We start from the raw sequence: 26828 nt of genomic DNA on the forward strand, positions 1-26828 counted from the left end.
AAAAACTGAACAATGGATTTGCACTATTACAATAAAATCACGGTGAACTTGGCCAAATGGCAGCAGACACAGCTCCAATGTATTTAAGTATCTTGTTAAATTAAAATAGCCAATTAAAAATAGATTTCATTATTTCTACATTTAGTTTGGAGGGGATTCGTATGGTTAGACTTCCATCTTTCTTGCAGCTGTCCAGTGTGGCGATTTTTAAAGCAACACATTGAGTCTCTCATCCTATCAGTCTTTTGTTTCTCCTCTACTATTGTAAGAATTGTCTGACTCGTAGTAATTCTTTGAGTGTTGTGCTTGTTTTGCTCCTGTACAACTCTTAAATATTTTCAATTTGTATATATTTGACAGTCTTTTGCATTTATTTTGACTGCTTGTTTTGACATTATTTGCAAAAGAAATCTGAATTAATATGTAACTAGAACTCTCCAACCATTATTAACCAACCCAGTCCAAATGGTTATAGAAGTATGCGTGAATTAGCTGTAAACTGTATTTTTCTCTTTTAAAAAAAAAATTACAAAAGTTTTCTTCTCTCAGCTTTATCTTTTTCCCCCCTTTTTTCGCAGGTGTCAGAACAGATTTCATGGCCTGTGCATATGTGTGAATTTGCCACACCCCCTTTGAGTGCTAATTTACCCTTTTAGGTTTAATCTCCCTGTGAGTGGCTTTCCTCGCCCTTTAATTAGGCTATGGGGAGTCGACGCCACCACAAAACACACACACAAGCTTAAGATTTCCAAGACACAGCCACAGTTACTAATACACGCACATACACATTGATACACACTTGAAACACAAAGTCCCCAACTGGAGCTATGCTTGAAGACAGTCATCACCAGCCTCTGTGGGCCTATTCTACACCCGGGCTCTCCTCAACTGCACCAGCACAGGAACAAGGACAAGGGAGAGGAAAGAACATGGTAAAAAGTGAGATATCCGAACCAAAGAGACAGCAAAACTATTGATCCAAACTTTCTACATTTCACATTTGTAGCAAAAGAAGTTAGAAGCATCAGACTTTGGCAGAACTATGTCAATATTATATAACTTCATAAACTTACATTTTCAGTCATGCACTTTCTACACAGCAAATGATAAGTGAGGGACTGCATCTGCTAACCTTGAAATATTGAACCATTGAACGAAGACCAAATTACAGGTCGGATCTGTGGAGAGGTGAACCCATTCACTATAAGATATTTTCGAGAAATAAAAAACACACATAATGAAAGAAAGATACAGTACATTTAATGCAATTCTCTGGAACATTCCAGGCAAAGCAATAACATCTCCATGGAGACAGGCAGGTGGCATACCCTCTACTAGAAATGCTACACAGTGTCTTTTTTCTCCAACAATAAGATGCAAACTATAATTATATGTAGCATATACTTTTCATCCAGTTATAATCACCAGCACTTAAGTAGTAAAAGTGTTTTCTTCATCAACAAAGGGGCCACAAATTGCCCAAACAAACCTTGCGATAAAGAAGGAAGTACAATAACAAAAGTCGTGATAGTCCCTTGTAATGGTGGAAATAAGAGGGCACTTAATTGGGGTCTGATAGTCTAACAGGCAGCCCCTCTGATTATCAACTCTACACATTGGCTTAAATTAGCCCACTGATGAGCAGCCAGGGGATTCAATTATGCACAGGGAGAAATAAGGGCTCCTAATAGGCCACTGTATCAGGAAACAGGAGCCTGGGCTGGGCTTAAGCGCTCATAATTGGTTGTTTAGTTTGGAAAGTTGAGTCTGTTAGTAATTAGAAATGCTGAGATGTTTGGAGAGCCACCAAAGAGATGACACGTGGCGTCTGGGCAACAAACGATCCTCAGCGGTACAGAGGTCAAAGGTCAGTGCAGAGGGAATGATCAGGGGAAAACTGCACTGTTTACTCTGTAGAGGCCATAAAGATCAAGTGAACATAATATGAAAACATTATTTAATAACTAGATTTCCACATGTTTTGTTTAGTACTTGCTCTGTATTTCTAGTAAGAGATAGAGGTTAGCCTTTAGCTTTGACTGTGTACGTACAGTGAACTGGGAGAGAAGGCCTGAATTATGGAAAAGGCTTTATAGGCGGCGTTCTGTCGGGTCTTATATTCAGTGTCCCGTACAGGAGGGACAGCACTGCCTCAAGCCTCCTGATCACACATCACTCACTTGTGCACTGCAGTATTCAGTTTGCCCAGATACTATACGCTGTGCTGTGTGCCATCATAATATGCACACATACTTTTAGGTCAAAAAACATTTCAACAAAAATAGTTCCAGATAATTATAAACAGGTTAGTTAGTTAGTTATTTCAAACCTGCACATACAATTGACATAAAACAACTGGGACACTACAGAGAATTAAAAATATGCAACATAATAATAATTGGCAGAAAATATAAAATCTTTAGTTATCTATGTGCAAAAAAGTACAATTGTTTATTTAAAGGTGTACTGTGTAATATTTGTAGCGGAGGGTCCGCCACCTGCTTGTCTCTATGGAAATATTCTTATTTTGTCTAGAATATCCCATAGAGTAGATTAAATGTATCTCATGGGAGACAAGCAGGTTACAGCATTACACTGCATTACAATTCAAATCTGTGGAGAGTTGCCCCTATTTACTGAAGGAATTGTTGTATTTTTGAGCAATAGATACACTGGTAATGGATACATGCTAGATGGAAATGTTTAATGTCATACCATAGAACATTCCAGGCAAAGTAATAACATCTCCGTGGAGACAAGCGGGTGGCGGACCCTTCACCAGAAAAGTTGCACAGTGCACCTTTAATTCAAAGTAGCAGATGGAGTAACAAGCCTTTATTCTGTGTTTTCATTTGGCTGATTGAGTGAAAGTCTATGAACACCCATTCAATAATTTGGAAAAAGTGAAGGGAGTGAAACAAAAGGTGGTTTGTTGTGGCTGATGTGTGATGAATGCTGCCGTTTGGGAGAGTTTTCATGCTCATTGAAGCAGGTCATTATGCTGGGGATTGCTGCCTGCTCTGCCCATACTAGTCCTGCAGTGGTTCAGTCATGTACAACTGGAGCTGAGCACAACCCAAAACCACACATCACTGCACATTGTAAGACTGGGCCATATGGGAATAAAAATCTAATTGTGATCTCAGTCCTGTAACGATCTGGTCATATCATGAGTCACTATTTCTCTGTTTAATGCAGCTGTCTGCTCAAGCACATGCTCTTTATCCCACCCACTTCTCTTATTGGTCGGCCTCTGAAAGGCTCTGGGTGAGTGACAGCTGGATTTAACCAATCACAGAGAAGTGTTAACTTCCAGAAGAAGCAGATGAGTTTATTTATATCTTAAAGGCAATAGAAAAAAGGGTACATGAATTTTGATAATATGATTTTTTTCCCCCAATAATGCCCTGTCCTAATTTCAAAGTGTTTTCTTGGAGAGACATGCTGTTTAGATATCAGTGTTACAAGTGTTATTTGTCTTTCCAAATTACTGTAAAGAATTCACACCCAGAATTTGATATTTTGAACAGTTTGTTTAAAGCTACTACTCTTAGTAAATCAAACTAATTGCCTCCCAATGTTTTTACCTCTCCCTTTGCCGTTTTATCACCGGATTACCGTGTTTTAGTCTGAAAATGTCGAAGTTTGTAAGAGACACCAAAAAAACGTTTTAAGACAACAGCGACAGAATGAGGTGACTTTACACTGTAGTGAACAGAATGACTTTTTTCATTAATGCTCATCAAGTAAAAGCAACATAAGGACGGTGACACAAAGACGCAGGTTCATCACTACTGCTGACGACTTGAAGTCCTATAGGTGTTTTTCAGGAACTGTTGTACAATGTTTTACACATATTTCCCCACATCCAAACGTGTCACATATAGCACGTTGTTATTAAAAGCAGATGTTGATTTTATCGCTGGTGTCTGTGGCTTCATTCACCATGTCGACACTGTGTCATCTGCCGGGACACGCACACCTGTCCTGAACAATGCAACACACAGCTGGGACACAGAGCACTCCTGAGAGTAATGTTTCATTACATGAGGAACAGAAGGTGAGGGAGAGGGAGGAGCTGCTGCATAACTTAAGTAAAAGCCATCCAAGCCCATATTTGTGTACACATTTGTTTAATAAGGACAAAATCTATGCAAACAAATACATTTGCCTGTGGTTGTAACTGTGTATTAAGATCATCACTTACAAGGCCAGGTCTCCTGCAGTCCTCTACAGTAGCCATCCATCATGCATTATTAAGAAAACACAATCTGCATAAGCAGCAACAACGCCTTGAACAAGTTTCTTTATTTATTTGTATTATCTTTTTAGGCATAAAGCAATGGTTTTCAGCACTCAGATGCTGTTAGCTAATTACAAAGCATTTGATCTCTATGCCTCCAAGATTAGCAATTTGCAACCTTGGTGCGAAATTGGAGAAATATTTCACAATTAAAAATAGTGGAGTGGAGGAGCTCAGAGTTAATGGCGACACCCCACCTGTGTGTGTTATAGTCCTTAAAACTCACCAGGACAAGGGCTGATTTAACAAAACCAGAGCCCTGAAACCAGATGACCTCGCCAGAGGGAGCAAAGAAAAAGAAAATGGAACATTTCCCCAAGCCACGCCAGTCACTGAGTGCTTTCAGCATTTTAACTAGAAGAAAGTTGGAGCAGTGGTAATTTAGCCGCAGTCGCAGCCCTGTAAGATACCTGTAGCTCCACTTGTGCTGCAGTGTGCAGGCTGAGATCACACACGCACTGCCACTTCTCTTTGGCAGATCTATCTGCACATCGAGCAGGGAAGACAATTGTCATTACCATTTTATTAAAATGTGTCGTATCAGCTGAATCTCCCCCCCACACATCTAACCTCTTTTCTCTTTGCCACATCTTCCTCAAACTCTAATCATCATTCCTCTCCATCACTGGCTGGCTCTAATTCTGTCTTCCTTCAATGCAAAGGACCTCTGCTTTCATCCTTGAGAAGGGCTTTAATTTGGAGTACGATGCTGCATAAAGAAGGGAACGGAAGAAGGGTAGGGTGATATGGAGAGACAGAGCAGCGGCGCTGGAGACGTTTCCGTGTCAATCAATCGGGGGGCGCGGGGCGGCGAGGGTCCGTGACTAGGCTGCTTTTGATCTGTGTCTTTCAAAGAGGGAGCGGTGGGAAGGGCCATCACAGGCCATTTGCCTCTTGCTGCTGGCCCTGGTGCCACTCTGACAGAGAGCAATCACAAGCAGGTTAATTCAACATCTACCTTCTTAATCTTTTCTCCCTGTCTCTTTCTTTTGGTCTGGTTCTGTCTACTTAGATGAAACACATCTCCTTCCTGTACCACCCCCACTCTGCCATTCTACTTTTGAACAGGTAGAAGCCCAAGTTCACTTCCCATGCTTTTCTGAAAACCCTTTAGTTTGAATACACTACTTCTGAGAAGCTGATGATTTCTTTTGTTAAAACAGCACCATCATATGTGGGCTGGAAAAAATGTAATAAAGGTACATAGGGTATTTTATCTTCCTGAGTCCTTTGTAACAAACACTTTTTTACAGCAAAGAAAAAAAGCCAAAGCAGGGGTCATCTGCGCATAAGGACAAACTCTGGCAAGATGCCCAAAGGAAGAAAAGGACTTCTGAACATAAAATTGAGTAAAGGTTATATGGATAGTTTAAGACAAAGAGGTGTTTAAGAGTCAAGGGCAGAGGGGTAAATGTCACTTTAAAGAGGACCCGGGGAAACCCAGAGGACACAGTGGTATCCTCCTGTTTTAGAAGGAAAGTTTTAGGGTCAGAGCATGTAAACATCACATTTCACTATCAACGGCCCCACAGTGAAGCAGAATACAACCCTCTGCATCGTCCAAGTCTGGCCTGCTCTGCTCCCAGCCGAGTCTACTGCTTTTATGTGAGGTCAGAGGGATAACAGGATCACGCCTGTCCTCCCTGCTCCTCTGAAGGACAAGCACTCCACCGATTGGATTTGGAAACCCTCAAGGACAAAGGAGGAACATAGAGACACAAAGAAACCAATCGTGGAGGTAAAAGATTTCATCTGTCTCTCTGACCTGAGTGATTGGCAGGGATGGCTAAGACCTGCAATCTTTGAGTGCTGCCTTTTGGTCTGTGATGTTTTCAGTGAATCAAGTTGTACAACACAATGCTGATAGAGGGCAAACAGTCACAAAGGATTTAACAAACTCAGACCTCTGACAAATAATAAAGTCAGGGGCAGGCCATGATAGCATAGGAAGAGTAAGGCACAAAAATGGGCAACCAATACCTCCTATCAATTGTATAGTATTTGGTATTAAAAAATACAATTGTTGGTTTCAAATGATTTAGGTACCAACTAGTACTAGTAGGCAGAAAACTAATCACTTCAGTAAATCACATACCACTAGTAATGTCAATGTGTGCTGCTATTAATTCAAAGGTGGTGTGCTGAAAAACACTGCCTGATACTGAATTTGAAACTGGTTGTTACCTGCATGTAGGTAGGCCAAGTCTGGGTTCTCAATATCTGCGTGACTCTCCTTCAGATGGTTCCTGAACTCATTGGGCGAGTTAGTGGCAAAGGAACATTTAGGACAGTTGTACATCTTCACCCCCTCATGCTTCCCTGTGTGGAGGATGTGCTTCCGGATGTTTTCAGCACAGTTTGATCTACAGAACAAACAAAGAAAAAAGTCTTGAACAATACCAAAGGAAAGTTAGAAAAAAGAAAACATAGGATAAGTCATTCTACTGCAAACTCAAGGTTTTTCTGTCTGTTTCTGTTTTTCTCTTTCTATTAGGAACTATTGACCACAGTGTCTGATTTTCTACTTTACAGTACAACATTGTCCAGGTGAAACATGTGCAATGCTGTCTGGCGTTCTCAGACACAATGATTCACATCAGTGAACATTCTTCAATGAATTCTTAGTTCTAAGTAGTTTTGTCTAATTAGCACAGAGCCAGCATGAGTGTGACAGACATGCAGTTTCATTGTGTGTATGTTGAAAAGGCTGGTGGGTCTGGGGGCTGGTCAGACAGGCCAGGCCTATAGAGCGGTAGTGCAGGGTGTAGGATGTAATGATGTCAGCTCTAGAGTCACACACAAGCCACAGCTGATTAATGATGCTGCCTGACCTGCTCCTAGGCTCTATCTAAACCTGCCTGCAGACACCCCTGTGTGTGATACTGGCCCCGGATGGACCTATGCATACACAAGCAAACAAAATACAAAATCTCAGATATGACATGACAAAGGTGTTGCTGCACTGTATAGACATGAAAACAAAATGAACCACACACACGTGCACACTGCCCATACCCATAATGCATCATGCAGCAGCCTGCACAGTGCCTCATACACACACATAAACAGCAGCATCAGTGTTGATGGATGGGGCACTCGTGCTCAGTTTGGACCTGACATTCTCGGACAGTATAATACGCAATTACTCTCCCTTATCACCTTGGCCGGGACAATAAAGCCTCACAGTGCCATAGCTCACGCCAGCCAAGGAGAGAATTTGTTTTCACTTTTGCAGAGACACTACTCTCCATCATGAACCAGAGTCCAACCTGGCTCCATTGGGGCCCTAAAGAAGAGAGCGGCCCCTCGCTTGGTGCTGTCCAAGCAGTAGAATATATACAAGAGTGGCCACAATTGAACAATAAGCTCTTGGACATTAGGCTGCAACAATACATCCAAGGATTCAATACAAGGATTATGTTACTTTTATAGGCATTGTGTTTGCTTTATATCAATCTATTTCAGGCAGAAAACAGCAGCTGGTAATTACAGCTTTTATCCAGGAAAGTTATTGTATTTATTTATTTATTGTATTTAGGTTTGGATATTGGGGTCATGTATCACTGAAAAAAACTGAAACTTATGCTGTAACAATAATTTTATATGTAAAATACAACCAATGCCGTGATGTTTCAAATTTCAGCAAAAACCTAAGTCAATTATTTAGCAAAGAACTACTTATTATTGTGATAACTTCATCAGCCCTCAATGACAGGTATTACAACAGGTACAGAGACAAATCACGGTCACATCTGTTGCCTTTTACTGAAAGTATTGAAAAGTAGACTGCATTAGAAAATGAAACTGTCACATGCTCATAAATTAACGCAAATCACTGAGCTAAAAATGCATTAACTACTAAAAGTGAGCCGATTTCTTATTCAAAAATGGAAGCATAAATAGATAAAATTTTCCGCGGAGCTAAAAGGTTCTAAAGAGCGCGCGGGCGGATTCCTAGGGGGGCCGTGCTATCTCTCAGATATGGTAATGGTGTAATTGTCATATTAAAACAACACAACGTGCGTTTAGGAGTCAGCAGGTGTCACAGTTAGTGAAAGCCCACACCAGCCCTCCTACTATACACTGTATTAATTAGCCCAACACTGTTTCGCCTTACTCCCCCATCCAGCACTCCAGGCTCAACAGACACATCACCCCTATCCCCAACCTCTCAGTGCTCCCCTTTATTTCAGCCATTTCCATATTCTTCTTCCTTATGACTGTATCATAATGGCAGAGGTGTAATTGAGAGCCGCTTCGTTAGTGGAGATTTAAATCACTTTCTTTGTGTCTATTTGGATCACTGGTGCCATTGAGGACTTGTGCTGGCAAGGAGCTCCACTTATCATCATTAATGGCTTGCTCCTTCCCGCGCCACTCTCCCATCGCTTTTCACAAGGTTGCGAAACCTTTTTGGCATTGACAGTGAGCGTGCCATCCTCAAAGCCTCCACACTATTTTAACAGGTAGATTGAAACTTGAATGCAGTGGTTTAGAATAAACAATAACAAGCATATAAAGATGGGAGTAAGTGGTAAGTTGTATCAGTTAGACCATTTCAAATGCAACTGTAAATGTAACTATATAAAAAAAGCAAGTAAGCACCTCATTTGTAACAATGACGATTATGCATTGAACACCAAAGAACAGAAGCTGGCAAAAATAGCAGCAGAACAGTCCAATAGCCATCATTAATTGACAGCACATGACTCCCGGAGCAATATCATTAGAATATTTTTTACCCACAATTCCACAGTGTAATTATCCCCTTCTATTATCTATCTTTGTGTGAATAGGAGATGAGTGGCATTTGATAGATCATTCACTCCCCACTAATTTACATGCAGTTGAGGGGCAGCCTTCACAGAGATAACAGTGTGAGTGAGAAACAATGGCAATCACCCCCACAATGTTGTATGAATATGGATTTAGTGCAAATCAACTGTATTTTAATAAAGGAAGCCTAATAATCTTCTTTGTCTTAAAGTAACACACATATTTATAAATGGTGATTCTTGTTGCACATATTAAAAGTAGTGAAAGGTCAAACACACTAACTTGAATTGTAGTCTCTTACAATGGGTCAGGTCACTAGAGACAGATTTTAAACATGTATTCAAAATCAGGCCCAAGGCAAGGCCCTCACAAATGTCTGAGGCTCTGGCATTAAACTGCTTATGCGCATATTAGTAAACCATTGGGGTATTTCCCTAACCTTCTACCTCCGCTCAGACTTTTCTTCTCCCCTTTGAACCTACTGTAACCCTTGGAGATGCCAAAATGTTGATAAAATGTTGATAACATATTAATAATAAATGGTATCAGCACCAGGGTAATAGGGGTAACATGCAGCCATGCAGTGTGTGACTACAAAATAATTGAAATTGAAATCTTTTCCTCATTAAAATTACTCTTTTTCTATTTAATCAAAATTGCTTATTTATTAAATAAATACATGGCTTCCAGGACTTTAATTTACTATATGGTGTCACATATATTGCCAAATTTAACCTCCATCCTTTTAGTGTTCTTGTGGGGAAGAAAAAGCAAAAATGATTCTTTGTCAACATTTGTTTGATTTTAAACTGAATACAAAGCCAGATGATGTGAATGGACTGTAGAGCAGGTGTAAGCTCAAATGACCTCAACACGGACTGACTGAATGAGGAGTGCATCTAAAACCAATGATGGGTTTGGGATCATTCCCTTTCACACTCCTCTGCCACAGCCAACGAGGAAACATGCTACGAGGGGGAAAAGATGAACAGAAGGGCAGCGCAAGGGAGATTATAATAAGGCACAAAAAGAGAAAGAGATGGAGATGTGCAACGCTAGCCAAAACTTTTTCAATTTCACCGACAATTTCCTGTGTAATTACTGATGTGGTGTGATGGTGTTTTAATGACAGGGACCTGCCAGTGACGGTGACATTGTGTGTGTGTGTGTATGTGTGTGTATGTGTGTGTGTAGGTGTGTGTGTGTATGTGTGTGGACTCTAGCCCGGCCTGTTGACGAGGGCAGACTGATGAGATGGAGCCGTGCTGTGGAGATTAGACCTGTGTGCCCTCCACTTCGCTCCCAGCCTACAGCAAGAAAACCCCACATATTAGCACCCCCCACCCCTTCTAAACTACCCTACAATGCCACCTGCGATCCAGCCATCACACTCTCACATCCGTTTGGGACCCCCCGCAGCACCCTCCTATCTGCTGCCACCCATCGTGGCCTGGATCATCAGAGGGAGCAGGGGCGACCATTAGCGCCTCGGAGCGTGGGAGGGTCAATGAGGCGGTACCTGTAGTCGCACCAGGGGCAACGGTAGGGCTTTTCTCCGGTGTGGACACGGATGTGCCGAGAGAGGTGAGACTGCGTGGTGGAGGCAAAACTGCAGAACTTGCATTTGAATGGCCTCTCTCCTGCAGGGCACACAGAAAGAGATCAGACACAAAAAAAGACAGTCGAAAAGATGAAGTCCTTATGTTAAACTATTTTGTTTCAAGGGCCAGTTTATGATAATAAATGAATATATGGACCTGTCACAGGTCACAACCATAAAAGAGATCCTAAAGTATTTATCAAAACACAAGGTAAACATTGTGAATCTATGCTATAAAGTTATTGCTTTATTGGGAGCCAACAAATGTGTTCCTAATTCTGGGAATTGACACATGTCAGCTCAGTTAAAAGGGACTAAAATTGATAGTTTCAAGATGTAATGGCCAAAATGCCAACATAATTAATTGTGAAAATCCAAATTTATGTTCATGAGTGGATACTTGTCCTACCAGACAACAGTTTAAAAACTGTGTTTATTTCACTATCTGAATTTCGAGAAAAAAAGGTATGTGTTAATGACAGCCTATCTGAAAAATGCAATTTCCCTAAGCGGCAGAATGATATGGAGAAATGATAACTGAAATTAAAAATCTCAGATTCAGTCAGCCATAGTGGTACACATGCCCATCACTGACAGACATGTCATGCTGATGCCTGCGAGTTTGTGTATAATATTCAGTTAAAGAATTTATGTTTAAGAGATGTCACTCGGGGTTTCAAAGTGTCAATCATTTTACTAAATTAAATCTCGGCATGCTGCATTTAAATGACAATGTTTTATTCTGCTCAGGTTTACTCCTTTTAATGACTGAGAGGCACACTGTTACCCACCTGTGTGCTGCCTCCTGTGTTTGGTGAGGGCATGTCTTGTGCCTCCTGCAAAACCACACAGATCGCACAGGTAGGACTTCTCACCTATAGAGGTACATAAAGAATCAAAGAGCAATAATAAGAGAAATTAATATTCAAATTCTGAGGTATTGTTTTCATTTATACAATGGACAGCTCTATATTAAGCCATGATATTACATGATTTACATTAAAACAACATACTAACAACTTTATTGTAATTTATTTTAATTAAGACACACAATACAAAGGAACTGCCATGTAATAATGGAATATTTGACATTGTATATTAGTAGTAATTTCAGTTTCATGACGTTTGTCACCTTTGAGTTGTTTTCAACTCAAAGTCAATTACCTCTAATTTTAAACCAACTTCAGTCTTTCAGAATTACTAATAATTTACAACCAGTGTGTCACCAGTCAAAAGTTTAATTAGGTAATATAACAGTGCATCACATCCTGGTGGTAGATAATATAATGACAATGGAAGGACAGTCTCATGAAATACTCTAACATACTCTTCATTCACCTCAATGCTGAAGAGTTAATGGACTAAAGTTAAGTTTGAATGAATAATACAGAAGGAGATGTACAGTACAGACATAGAAAAGTGCACAAAGTGGGAAGAGAAAGTGCAGACAGATTGAGCAGCTGAACAGCGGGTCTCGTTGGCTAACAGATGAGCCGAGCAGAAGTCACAGATCACTAGTGTATATCCATCAGAGCTCTCACAGCTAACTAATTCCTCCAATCAGATGGATCCGTGTAAATATGTCAAATGGGGGACGGGAAATTGCCAGTGTGGTTTATTGACTGTGATAAAATCTGAAAAGCACCGCTGAACATAATTACATACTTGTCAGAGCCATAAAAATTAGCTTTATTATCAATGGGATGGTTTTGTACAACTTCATTTGGGGGCGATGCCTTCCAGATGGGGTGCGTGGAGAGCTTTTTACACTCCTCCTCTCCTCCCTGCATCTGGCTCTGTCATTAACGGCATTATGGTCCCCCTCTTTCTCACTGCCACTGAACACAGGCAGTCACACACTTGTGCACACACAACCCACAAAAACACAGCTATAGTTTAGACGCCAATGTGTGTGTGCTGCTAGCAGCACATTTTCACATGTTGTGCGCCGCATGCACATTTGCAAAAGCCATGACATGTTTAGTAGGTGAGACATATCCAAGTGCTATAGTGTCTGTACGCACACACATAGCAGAACGTTAAAGTCCCGCACTTAAATATTCATCTAAATGCTGATGTTGAACTCGGCTCTCGGCGCGCACCCATAACACATTTGGGTGACTCTTCCAGCTGGGCCTCTGCTCATACAGCAGCTTTCACACAGTCCACAGAGACAAAGCAGCCTCAAGTTTGCCTCGATTACGCCCATTTAAATCCACTCGACTGAGAGAAGAGTTTTAATGCAGTGCCACTTAAAGAGGAGAAAAACAGCCTTAAAAAGGTACATTCGTTAGCCAATTCACACCAGCTCTATGTAACTGCTCCCCGACAAAGCTTTGCTTTTAGGAGCATTTGTGTTTGTTATACACAGCTTAAGGTTAGGGTTTTGTTTTAATTGTTATTGTAAATTTAAATTATTTTTAGGTTAAAATGCATAGTGACTCATCTAATATGACAGTTTTACAGATTAAGAAAAATAATGCCAAAACACTGTATAGACATTTTCTCATAACAAGGTCATTAAATTGTTAATTACCATTTGCAAAAGAAAATTAATAATTGGATATTAAAGAAAACAACGCTGGACTTAATGATATAATCCTTTTGTCTCTAAAACTTGCTTTGTACTGTTTGCAAACATGTTACTATGTCTAATTGTAAGTGAATCACAATGGCCAGTGCTTGCTTCCTATCAGAAAAGAAGCAGCAGTCTCTCCTCCCTCCTCCTCTCTCTTCTTCCCCTCCTTACCATCTCTCATTACGGCCGACGCTACAAGACCCCACCACAGAAAAATCCATAGCCATCGATCCCTGAGCCCAGCCGCGGTCGCCACAATTATTCTTGAAGAGGAAACATTGGCTATAAATTACATGTGTGCTTTTCATCTGCTGTTCAGGGTTGGCTTGGAGCCCTGGGGGAGAACCTGTGCTGGGACAGTGAGATGGGGCAGGTACAAAGGACTGACAAGCAGCTGTCAACAAACGGGAAAGTCCTGCCTCGGACAGCCCCTTGCACCCACGCCCCTAACCTACTGGGACCCTGAAAACCACATGGTTATTTATTACTTAACTGACATTAGACTGGACTTGACCTTAACTGATGACCTCCAGACATCAGCCTGGGATCTTCAAAAAATAAAATGGTGGTAAAAGGGTGTATGATATTTGGACAAAGGAATGTGAAAAAAGTAGGATGAATTCAGATTTGCATGCCTTTATTTGAAATCAAATATATTAGAATCAGTTGTGATTTTGATAAGACAGATGATTACAGTTTTAGTTTAGGAATCATTACCATTACATGATTTTCCTTCCTCTTTAACCTCTTTTATGCATTTATTTTATTTTTTTTGCCAAGCACATTTATCTATCCATTCCTTTATCATTATAATTTTTTGACATATTTGCCTCTGTAAGTGGTGACATGCTGCCTTTTTCTGACACACATAAAAATCGAGTTTACAATCAGACAATAAAACCACCTTGAAGTCCAAAAATACAATCTTTATGTGTGTCTAAGTACATATATATGTACAGTGTGTGTTTGAAATAACCCCGGAGGAGTGTGCATGCAGCTATAATTGCCTCCCTCATTAGTTATGTTTTAGCAGGAGCGGATGGGAGGGCAATTAATTTTACCGCTTAATTTTTGACATCGAATCCGCTGCTGTATTGATGTGCTCGCCATTTTGGGTCTCATTTTTCAGGGAAATTAATTGACAAAGTGCGAAGATTTATCAGCATATCGCCAGATTAAGCGACAAACTGAAGCAATGAGGAAATCAATTGTGGCCCTGTCGGTGGCGTTGCTCAGGCCTCCCTCGGCTCACACCAACACACACAGATACACACACACGAGCCTGGGAAAGATGCTCTATGGGTCAAATTCAATGCACTTATTTATTTATTCGAGTCGGTCATTCATCAGCTTTTACAAATGACCGCGGCGGCTGACTACCACCCAGACCCCACCCCGAGCCCCCAACGCAGACAAGACGGGTGTGCGAGGAGCCAGCCATTAACATAAAAAACACACAAATCAAAAAGGGACACTGAATCGCAACTCAAGCAAGAGAGAAGGAGAGATAACTTTCAGTGTGGTATTAAAAGCTGGTGTGCAGAGGTGGATTGAAAAGTCTAGATTTTAGAAGTTGTTTTATTTGTGTAATAATATTATTTGAGTAATACAAAAAAAAAAGAAAGAAAGAAATCAGCTAAATGATGGGCAAATGTCTGGGCAAAAATTTAAAAAAATGAAACTAAATGGTTAAAACTAAACATAAATGAAAGGTAAGAAATATAAGCAATAAAACTCCTGAGATCCAATTTAACAAAAAGTTACTCAAGCAGAAAATGTAGATATCTGGAAGCTGATTTAGAGGGACAGCAAACATTTTGGGGGAGGCATTTGCAACATATACTGTGGCTGCAAGTAATCATGAGAGTTGTAGTTAATGATGTATTTTGTATGTTTTTTGCCTCAAGTTTGTACAAAATACTAAATGCACATCCTCAAGTCGGTGCTCCAGCTTTAAAACATGACACCAACCACTGCAAATGATGATAAATGCTATTTTAACAAATTGTAAACCAATTAAACACACTTGAATAACACCAACTCAGTCAGGGGGTAGAAACAGTGATCAAATCTGGAGCACTTTAAAACAGGTTTAAAGAAGAAAGTTACAAGTTAGATCTGTTTTAAACATAGTCACTTTACAAACTTGCCAGATTTTCTTTTCCGTTGCCCCCCACAAGAGTGTATTTTAACTCACAGCTCTTCATTAAGTGACTGCTCCGTACCAGGATGGATAAGTTCAACTTCTTAAATCTCCACCTGATTTGATTAGTATTGCATCTTAGCGCTGTGAAGGAGCCGATTTATAACCTTTAAACAGATCACACGCATGCTGATAATATTTCAGGGTGTCAGGTTGGCTGCTGGAATGTGATTGCAATGATTGTATAGCTGCAGCTAAAAGCGTCCAACCCTGCACCAATTACAACCAGCAAAGGGTTGGGGCGAGGGTCAGAGCAGAGCAAATTCTGTTAGATTTTGGGAATTCTTTTAATCAACTAGGGTCTCCTCAATCACTTAAATAAGATTTTTCAGGTTCAATCTTGATTTTTCTGATTTTAAATAGCTCACACTCAGCCACTCTTTACTTTCCCCTTTCCATCTCAATCATTTTTTTTTTTTCCTTGTTGGCGCTAAAACCACACAAATTCCTCCTGACTGGTGCCCAGGTGACAGCTCTGTGACAGTTTGACTCCTACCTCCTGATGGGGAACAATGGTGGCTGAAAACAAATGAAAATAAAACGTCTAATTATGTGAGGGGCACCTTGACGTTACATCACTGTTAAAACATATTTAAAATAACATCCAGTGAGAGTGGTGCTAGCGTGATGGTAGCCACACAGCAGGCACCAGTGACGAATGGGGGGGTGCTCCTGTAAGCTCTCAGTCAGCCTGTCAGGCATCTACTGTGGCGCTCGGAGTCGGACTTGGAGTGTGTGGACGTTCAGAGGCTCAGGGCGAATGGCTGGGGTCCAGTCTTTAGCTGCTTCAGGCCTCCACACAGGGGCAATTATTCAACTAAGTCCTCCCACCACTCACCACACACGCAGCCTGCACTGTTTCACTCAAGAGTTGTTAGTGCTACAGTTGTCCTGAAACATACCTCCATACTCATACTTACGGGATCACAAACCATTGTACTTTTTGTGCCACTTTGACAGAACAAAGCTAATTTGCTGAAACTCTTTCTTTCTTTATTTTGTGCCAGTGTTATACAATGTATTGCATCGGTAAATGTATGATGCAAAATAAAAGCAAAGCCACCCATGTCAGTTCTGTATGCAAGAGTGATATTAGCTTTGATAAGTTTAAATAAGAACTCAAACATTTGTGAAAAACATGATCAGATGAATTTGCGGCGAGCACTTGCTGACCAGCTGGGTTTGAGAACACACTTGCTCACCAGATGGATTGTGTGGAAATACAGATGACGACCATTTGGATTTTGGGAATACAAACCTGTAATAATCCCCTCATTAAGTCCGGGGTGGCACAAAACAAAAATATTCCATGTTGTCTCTATGCAGTCCATCTTTTTGTCTTTGGACACTAATTAAAATGAAATCTGTTGTAATATTATTAGATTATCTGATGGCCATAATGGGAGCATGTGAATGTTTCACCCTCAAACAGGCTTGTGTTTGGGCACGCCAAGAAAGCCGTTCTTCAGTTGTTGAAAAGCACTACAGATGGACAAGTCATGGCTTTTATCTGCCAAAAATGTGTGTGTGTGTTTCTTCCCAACAAAGCTGTGAAGATTTCAAATCGATGTGAGACTTTCACAGTTTACATATGAACTTCATTTTTGTTAAAAAGTCTAGAGCTTCAGAAAGTTGTGGCTTTTAGAAAAATACACTGTGTGTGATCCAAGAATAGTGTTGTAACACGCTGTCCTTAAGTGAGCACAGATTCTCCCACTGAGGCGTCAGTCAAAGTGTCTGTGGCTGCTAGTGGACAGTCCAGTTTGCCATATCAGGGCACAACGGATTTCGATATGTTTGATAACAGGTTTTTGTCTTTTAAACTAGGCTACAAACTCTAAATGTACTTTAATCTAAAATGAATGTGAATAAATACTATATAAAGACTTATCCAAAACTAAACTGCAACCTTTTGGAGATCTTTGTCTTTGTCATTATTTAAAAAAATAATAATAATTTCAATCCAATATGAATGTAAAATTTTCTGGCATCTTAACATCTTAATATTTTATTTGTTCAGGTTAGTCGTGATGCTCGTCTCACCTGTGTGGGTCCTGAAGTGGTCTTTCATGGCGGACAGGGTGAGGAAGGCATAGTGACAGGAGGGCCAGGCACATTTGTATGGCTTCTCCCCATTGTGTAGTTTCATGTGGTTGTTCAGAGCCCATTTCTCACTAAAGGAGCGCTCGCACAACTCACATTCAAACTTCCTGCAGCAGGGGAAGAGACAAGAGGAGAAAAAAATACAAAGTTATTTACTGCTCCCAAAGCTGACTTAAAATGTGTAACCTTTGAGAGAGGAAATGGTGGTTACCCAATGGTAGTATAGCCATGATCTTATGATGGTGCGCTGTACATAGACACACAACACACACAGTGGGCAGTTTGCTGCTGGTGTGTCATGTCTGTATAAGCAGGCATTGATTTTTCTGTCCTGGCCTGCCACCTCCACCATTTATTCTACGCTTTGCACCAGGGCCCAGAGGACTGGAGAAATTCTGTTACACTCCACACACACAAGTATACACAAGCCGCGGGCCAGTGGGAGAATAGAGTTCACCTGTCCAGCGTCCCTGACCACTTAGCCAAGGCTAAATGAACAGTTAGCAACATTGTAGCTCTTGCTTCTATCTTAAAGCTCTTATTTAAGGTCTTCCTCTCTCCTAGAATTTATCCTAAACTGTTATATGCACCATTTTCTTTGAGAATTCAAGAGATAATGTTTATTTAAGTGTTTTTGATATGCAATTCCAAAAAGGATCTTTGCGAACGAGAATAAAAATGTGAATATGCATGGCATTTTGTCTTTATGTTGACTTTGGACATCTGTTGTTCATGCTGACGCCTACAAGCTGACAAAAGCTGGTGTTTTTTATATCTCTGTGTAGGATGTGTGCACCTATATTCATCTGCTGTGTTATTAGGCTTCAAGAAACATGAACAAGTTAAAACAATAAAGAGCCTGTGCTTGAATTAATCTTTAGCCCTGCGCTATAATTTAGGCACTGAATGACTAATGTGCGAGTCATAAACAAATGAAGTGGTGTTTTTGGGAGCATTTGTCTTGTGGCGCGGGCCATGTTATTTTAGGGAGGGTGGCTGTCTTTAAGTCCTGATTGTGTCGCTTAATCCCCACGGTATCTGTTTCATAGTGAGCAGCATGACACTCACCTGAACAAATAATGACTCCAAGCAGCATGTAGCATGTGTCTGAATCAATAATTCAAACTCATACATCTTCCTTACTGCAGGGAGGGTGTGGAGGAGGGGGAGAGGGACCAAAGCAGGGAATTAAGATGGGGAGGTGGACAGAGGAGAGATAGCAAAGAAAATGTGTCCTGGCTTTCGTATCAATCTAGATAAATCTGAATGTAATATGCATGTTGTAGTTTAGAGGAACAAACTTTGGAGAAAGGATGGGGCTGCTTTGCCTTTGGGCTCCAGTACATTGTCAGTGCACTATCAATATGCGTAATACAAACTACAATACATTATATAATGAAAAGAAATCAAATGTTGGAATATAATGTAACCTTGCTTTTCATATCATTCATGCAAGTTCATATTGTCATTTTAATAATGCAGAGGTTGTAGAGCTCAAGATCAAACACCAAAAAAGCAAAAACAATGCATTTGGCACTTTGAAATGAATGCAACATTTTGTATTTAGCATCTTAAAATCTCCATTGTTTTATCATTAGGACATAATCCCAAGATAGGTTAACTTCAGGTGTAATGATAAAGGACACAACACCAATCAACATGTGAGTGGTAGTCACAAAGTTTGAGCTGTTTTGTTGACCCTCTCTGACTGGGTAAAATGTTTCATGCAAAATATATACAGAATATATTTTCGACATCCATTAAAACTAAACTCAAACTTCTATTTTTTCAGGCTCTTCAGAGCAAAATGCTACGCACAGTGGCTTTTATTTGGACATTACTTCATTTGACTAACAAGTGTACATCACCATCTATTCTCCGCTTCCCCTGTTCCCTCTTTCTTCCCTATGGTATTTATAGAAGCGTTCGTAGCCTGTGCCACCATGGGAGAGGTAAATAAGATGAGTGAAGAGATGCTATCTTTTATTGTAAGCATTATGCACAACACTCCTGCTTTATGAGCTAAACGGGCCATTGTTTATCATGGGGCGTAATCGCACAGGCAGGCAGGCGGGCCGGGCCTTGACGTGGGCACACTGCACACGGGGATGAGCGAGAACCGGAGGAAGGCACAGAGAGAAGAGGAGAGAAGATGGAGGAGTCGGGGCTGGCAGAGTTGACTATCAGTGGGGGTTTTGTAAGGATGAGAGGAGGGTTTGCGTCTGTTTTTATGGGATCAGATGGAGCGCTTTGATCTTGTCCCCGCGTGTCAGATCCCGTCACGATCCACCGTCTCGCCCATACATATGCATACAGCCTCTAAACAGCCAGGCACCATGCAAAACACGCCAGAGGTAGGAGGTAGGGGAAGAGGGGAAACCAGAGCTGGAGAGGGAAGGGAGCTGAGTGAATGTCTGCACATGTTTGCTTATGTTAGCGAGAGGAGACGCTTTGAGGAAATTACGGTTTATAATTGCTGCGACATAATGTAATTAACATCAGCAGAGACACAACAATGCACTACTGCGAGAGCAACAAACAGTTCTTAGAGTAGTGCAAGTTCCAAATCCTAACTGTAGATGTAATTTAATATAGAGAATTGTTGGAAATAAAGAGACATACAGACTTCTTTTAGGTTAAGATTAATGACTACTTTCAGTGATCAATTTAAATTAAGCTGTTCAATGTAAATTTATGTCAAATCATCAGTCATCTTCACAGTTATATGCATATTATTGGTCAATGTTAAAAATATGCAAAAATATTGAAAATATATGCTAACCCAAGGTTGCTCTTAGCTCTGTTCCTTTTCTTTTTTTGTGTGTGTTTTTTGTTTGTTTTATAAGAAAATAACAACAATAGTGAGGGCAACCATATACACATGACTTTAAACATGACTTATTGCAAAAATAATAATTAATGTAAAGTAAATGGATTAACTATCATACCCCCTGATTACTTGCAATTTGTGTGTGTGTGTGTGTGTGTGTGTGTGTGTATATATATATATATATATATATATATATATATATATATATATATATATATATATATATATATATATATATATGTATACATATATATGTGTGTGTATAATTTTTATTTTTTTTTCTACCTCCTGGCAAAGAATCTACAAAGAAGACTTTGGTCTTGCTTGGACACCAAAGTTCGATGTGTAATGTTTTATGTCACTAAATCTAAAATCCCAAAGCCATTCAATTAGGAGGAGTTGGTTCAGAGGTTACCATCATTCATTCACTCAAGAGAACTCCTTGATCATAAATATTCCCTGTCAGTCATTATGTCCTGTATTTCTCTCTCTTCTTCTCCCTGCTTCCTCTGATCACGAGGCTGAGGTGACATGATTGACACTGTGTGAAAATTTATTCCGAGGCCCAAGTGGAACTGTTGCCTGTGTGTTGTGAGCGCTGCATGATCTGTGCCTATACTGTCACTCATTACAATATCTATACCTCGCTGTGAGCCTGCCACCAGCCCTATGTACAGGGCGACTGTCACATCATCATGGGCTGGTCAGGATTTAATTAGGAATAAAGAATAAATGTACAGAGAAAAAAAGCAGGGAAATGACCCAAATTATTAGCAAGGACTCACTACCACCCCCAAGTGGAGAGGTGACGAGAGTAGGGATGTGCATTAGTTAGAGATTTGTATGTAGTAAAGGGTAGTGATGGTATTCTGCAAGCAAAACAAAGACATTTGTAACTAAAAATGCTAAATATCATGTGAAACAGCATCTGAAAATAGGAGAGCACAATTTGTTAATTTGAATTGCAATTGTGATAAGATTTGCAATATAGGTGTAAAAAGTAGTACTATTCAGAGAGCTCATTGTAAACAACTCCAGGAACATTAACTTCTGAGAAAAGACAGAAATATGAACTGCTAAACTAATACAACAATTCCGTGAATTTCAGAACATGTTTTGTAGAGGTCTATAGATTTTTCTATAAATAGAGGACAAATAATGGCAGCCCTTGTGATCTGATTGCACAAACTCAAATTGCAATTTTAAACTGTCAACTGTGTCTAATAGAAGCTAAAGTGACTCTCATGTGAACTGATTTTATGAAGCCATTTTGACAATGGAGCTTAAGGCCACATTTTTTCCTCTGGCTCACATCACAGCAGAACATCACTCTCAGCTAAACACAAGGGGCTGTTTAATTGATAGAATGAATGACTCTGGCCTATCTGGCAGCTGAGGACTCCTGCCCTGGTTACTCATATTGTGCTGGCCAGTCACTGAGGAGAAATCATGTGTGCATGCTCTCACGCTGCAGCACAAAGACAGAACGAGAGAAAAGAGTGCGGCCAACTGACGCCTGCAGCCAAACTGACACAAACAGACAACTTCAAAGTGAAGACTGTTGTTTATTTGGTGAAGAGGAAGGGAGGGGGAGAGGGAAAATTTATCTGATATGCAACTGTCAGGAGAGCATTTTCACATGCAAAATAGCGAGTGAGTGAGAGAGATTACCTAGAGGGAGGAACATGACAGCATTCACTAGGGTCAGGATGGATCATCATCTTCAGACCCCTCCCCTCTTCTTTCCTCTACTATTTCTATATCTCTCCCTCACTCCCTTCCTTCCGTTTGCCCTTCTCATCCTGTTTTCAGACTCCATCACTCTGCACTTCGACAACCCAGCAGCTTAAATCTAGACTAAATTAGCTGAATGAAGATTAAATCATTTGGCCCTGAGCTCTCCAACATATTGGGAGAAAGACTGAGTAAGCCTTAAATGCTGTCTGACTGGCTTTGGACCTATATATGTGTCTAAGGAGAGGCTCTTCCTTCAATGGCAGTCAATTGAAACCTGATTAAGTTGAGGGTGTTGGATAAAAAATGGGAAAAAGATTAAATTTCTGGGACAACTGTTTCCTAAATAAGGGAACTGGCTTCGTTATTTTTCGTTTGTGTGCACAACGTAGACCGACGACAGGCTCGTTCCTGGACTAAGATATCGAACCAGGCAACATCATTGCTCACTCTCACTAGAAAAAGTGCTTTAGCACAGGAGAGAACGTGGACTGAGGCTGCAGCAGTCATTTACAACAATAAGCTCAAATTTGGTGCAACAGAACTGAAAAAGCAGATGCAAATGTAAATTCTCAGGAGTGAACCAAAACAAATGTGAAGAGGGACATTAAAAGTCAGTGTAATGAGTAGTGATATACTAAGGGCTTCTGCTGTCATACAATGAGTAAAACATCCTGAAGAGGCCACAGCATGTGCAGAGGACTAGATCCGCAGAGAGCACTGCGTTGGTTATGACTGCAGTATCAACACACAACGGAGATCTTGCAGCTGATGTATGTTTACCTTCAATCCCGAGAGGAGGAGGAGAAAAAAGGATAATGAAATAAATAATAAAAGAGCAGGCCCATCAGATAAGCTGCTGTTTATCCTGCTGTAGGGCAAATACAAATTGTCAATTTAATGAACACGGTGGACGTGATGAAAGCGGGGTGAAGGAGCCTCCTGCCTGACAAACAATCAGGAAATGTTATCTTAATATTGTTGCGCTGTTATTCAGCCCATAACTCTGGGGGTGGGGTGAAGGCAAGAGGAGGTGCGCTGCAGGAGAGGGGGCGTCGGGGAGCAGTGAGGGCACGTCCCTCTGTGGTGGCCCTGTTATTGCCCACTTTTATTATGAGCCATAGCTCAGCAGACCCAAACACACACCCAATGTGTGCTTACTGCTTATACAAACAGACACACACACACAGACAATAGAGCAACAAACTCAGCAAGGTGCTCACATCTAATGAATAAGTGAATTAAGCAACAATAAATTTAAAGAACTTTGTGCAGGACAATATGACTGTGACCACTTCACACAGTGGTTCCAATCCCCAGAATTTGCTCAACCTGCTAGTGCTGTTTTTCTATTCAGTTGATTTAAAATCTTAATAGCTCCTGCACTCAGCCCATTATACAAAATGTTTTAAGAGAAACCAGCAAATCAAGAGTGCCCGAAGATTCCGCTTAAAATTATGAGCGGCAAAAGCTCTAGAAATCTGATTTGTGTGACGTGGCTCGGTCAAAGGCCCGTCCCATCAGCACCAATCTGTTATACTGCACTTTATAATGTGTCCACATGCTTTAGAGCTCAACTTTTTGTTCTCTAGAATTTAAAGCATGGCAATCTAGGCAGCAACTAAAATTAACTATTATCTCCATATTTATATATTGCCAGGACTAAATTGCGTCGGGAAGAATTACTATCAATATGAATATCTGCAACAATAACTCAGCCGCAGCGCTGAGGCCAGGATGCTCTTTATCAGGCTTCTGATGGGCCTTAAATGCAGCACAAGGCAGCCATATCAGAGCTTTTTCTCTCTAATATCAGGCCGCATTAGCACCTCGTAAATCAAATTACACTCCTAGAATTTCATTAGGCTCACCTGCCAGCTCTGCTGCGCTGCAGAAATATTTATGTTTTTATGCAGCGATTGTATGCTCTCAGGTACACAAATGGGAAGCAAAGGAGGGGCCAGCAGGAAAAACTGGGTGATAAACCTAATTATCTTTTAAGAATACAGAGAAAAAGTGTCATAAATTGTGGTGATCCTGAGAAGAGCGGGCATATTTTAAAGCCTGTGGGGCTGAGACTTTTGGGGGACACGGCTGCTCCAGTGTTTACCATTTTTAACCGAGCGGCAGTTCCACAATCCAATTAACATCTTCTCCAAAATGGCTCCTAACACAAATCAAACAGGATGATGTATGACACCCATCACAGGGCCTTCAACAGCCAAATAATCTGATAAGGCACCGCCGACTGCTAATAGTGCAACTTGTTCAAACGAGATCCAAATATTATGATCCGAGTCTGTCTTTATTATCTAATTATCACAATTGAATTTAGACATTTGCTGCGGTAGATTGTTACATGTGTTTTTCGGTATCACAAATAACTGCGGCAATTTTTTGTGCACCGTGCGCTGGAGGAGCTTCCACCAACATTACGTTTTCTTCTCATACTTTTTTGGTCACGACTGTCTGGATAAGATTTTAGATTAGACATTGGAACTAGCAAGCACAACCATAGCTACTTAATAAACAGTACACTCTATACATCAAAGATCATCTGGTTGTAAATCACTACTCCTGGTAATGACAAGGCACCCCTGTCCCATTACCACGCCCCCTAACAGGGTACACGCATTTACTCCCTGGTCCCCAATATCATTTTAGCATAATGAGCTTTGTCCCTTATCTAATTATCAATAGGCCTTTGTTCATTTGCTTTTTTCCTCCTCTTTTTGCCCTCTTGCAGCACCCTTACTCCAATTAGGAACATGCTTGTTTAGCTTCAAATATAACATTTTTTGCTGTACAGTGCAAAGTTATTCCACTGCGATCATAGCTGTATATAATTGCAATGCGTTGCGAGTGCAGAGTGCTTATGGGGGGGGCTTGGTGTGTGTGTGTGTGTGTGTGTGTGTGTGTGTGTGTGTGTGTGTGTGTGTAGATTTGTGTGTGTGTGTGTGTGCGCTTGAGTGGGCACCAAGTAAAAGACCAGGTCCATTCTCCCTCTTATTACTGGAATTGTAATTCAATGATCACCTTAGATCACACGCGTGCCATAAATCAGATAGGCTTGACAGAGGATGAAAAATTGTATTAATAATGTGAAACTTATTATACAGTCCCAAACGCTCCCTTGATAAATGACATTGTTTGGGCCTGACAATGATTGCATTTAAAACATTATTTCTGTTTTGCGCGGCTAGTGTGCGCTCGCATGCTTGTGTGTTGCCGGACAGTGGGGTGAAGACAGAGGTGGGGTCCTCGAGTTTCATAAAATATTCAAGATCTTTCCCACCCTTTTTCTCCAGAGTCCGTGGGCAGGGGATGGCGTGGCAGTATAAAATTTGTTCATATATATATAGTGTGTACTGTATGTGTGTGTGGTCGGCTGGTGGCTCGCCGCAAACTCCCAAACCACAAATATGAGCACATCTTTAAGTTATAAAGCAGCGGATAGGATTATTATTGTAAGTCATCCTGCTCCTATATTAGCCAATGTGATGAAATGCAGAAACCTACAACGACTCCCTTTTAAATATATGCTTTTACATATCTTGGTTTACAAAGGAATCCTATGCAAGTAATTTCAGTCTAGACAAGTGGTTCTTTAACTGTGATACTGATACATCGGGCTGTATGCAAGCTTCTGTTCTTGGAACTTGGGAGTCAATCCTGATTTAGTACAGAGATTTTCATGTTTTAATCCTGCTATTGTTAGGGGTAAGGGTTAGGTTTCAGCTCTATAACACAGCTAAAGCAGATGGTTTTACCACTGTTTATTTGTGGCTTAGGAATCTTGAAATGTTTAGTTTAGATTTTAAATATGTGATTCCTGGTTTAGTTGTTGTAATTTGCTTATTTTATTCACTTTTTATTTAGTGCTCATTTTAGAAAGGGGTAAAGCGAGTAAGTTCAGAACAACAGAATCTGATAGAGATGGACTGACCAATGGTAATACTAATACATGCTGTGACTGTATGGGACACATTAAGAGACAAATCCGGCCTGATAAATGTTAACGAGGAGGAGGCGTGTAGAGTTAAATGCAAATGCAATGTACTTTATTAAACATTCTTGTTTAATGCACAGCTTTATCTAATGAATGATGTTCTGTCTCTAAGAGTCATTTATTCTCAACTTCTAACACACTTTGCTCATTGTTTAGAACTATATAAATTGGCTATTAAAAATCCAGCAAGATGACAAAAATGTAACAAATTATTTTTTGTGCTGTTAATTGATGAGTACTGTTTTTGCCTGGTACAGGTGAATATAAAATATATGAAGTGGAAATGTACACATTCTTAACTTGGGATCAGATTAATGATGTCAACATAAGACAGATGTTTATAAATTTTCATTTTGCATAATTTTTAATAATGTGTCTTAGAAAAAATGAGCAAAGTGTTTTCAAATGGTGCAAAAAGACAGAGCATCACTCATCAGATAAAGCTGTGCATTAAATAAGAACATAATAAAGTACTTTTCTTTTGCATTTGGCACTGCACTCATCCACAAGTTAATAATTTAACTATGCAGTAAAATACATTTCACCACAATCTTTTGAGATGCAACTGTACCAAAATACAGATTTGCATAAAAAAAAAACACCAGCTTGTGATAGGAAAGAAAAAGAACCCAATAACCCACTACCTGCCCCTCAAATGGACTTTAAGGCCGCTGCTCTGGGTTCAAGGAAAG

General features: G+C 40.4%; 1 protein-coding gene across 2 annotated transcripts in view; it reads right to left on the minus strand.

Moving 5' to 3' along the window:
- The window catches only part of znf407 (zinc finger protein 407), a 114848-nt gene that overhangs the window by 27870 nt on the left and 60150 nt on the right, over positions 1 to 26828 (minus strand). For both annotated transcript variants that reach the window (XM_055164187.1, XM_020937154.2), the window contains 4 exons: positions 17504 to 17670; positions 11471 to 11554; positions 10599 to 10719; positions 6488 to 6666 (listed from right to left, as the gene is read on the minus strand). In XM_055164187.1, coding sequence (XP_055020162.1) covers positions 6488 to 6666; positions 10599 to 10719; positions 11471 to 11554; positions 17504 to 17670 — 551 coding nt within the window. The remainder of the gene's footprint in view (positions 1 to 6487; positions 6667 to 10598; positions 10720 to 11470; positions 11555 to 17503; positions 17671 to 26828) is intronic.

The sequence above is a fragment of the Boleophthalmus pectinirostris genome, unplaced genomic scaffold, assembly GCF_026225935.1.
Source record: "Boleophthalmus pectinirostris isolate CB_2022bp ecotype Guang Dong unplaced genomic scaffold, ASM2622593v1 HiC_scaffold_6, whole genome shotgun sequence".
NCBI lineage: Eukaryota > Metazoa > Chordata > Actinopteri > Gobiiformes > Gobiidae > Boleophthalmus > Boleophthalmus pectinirostris.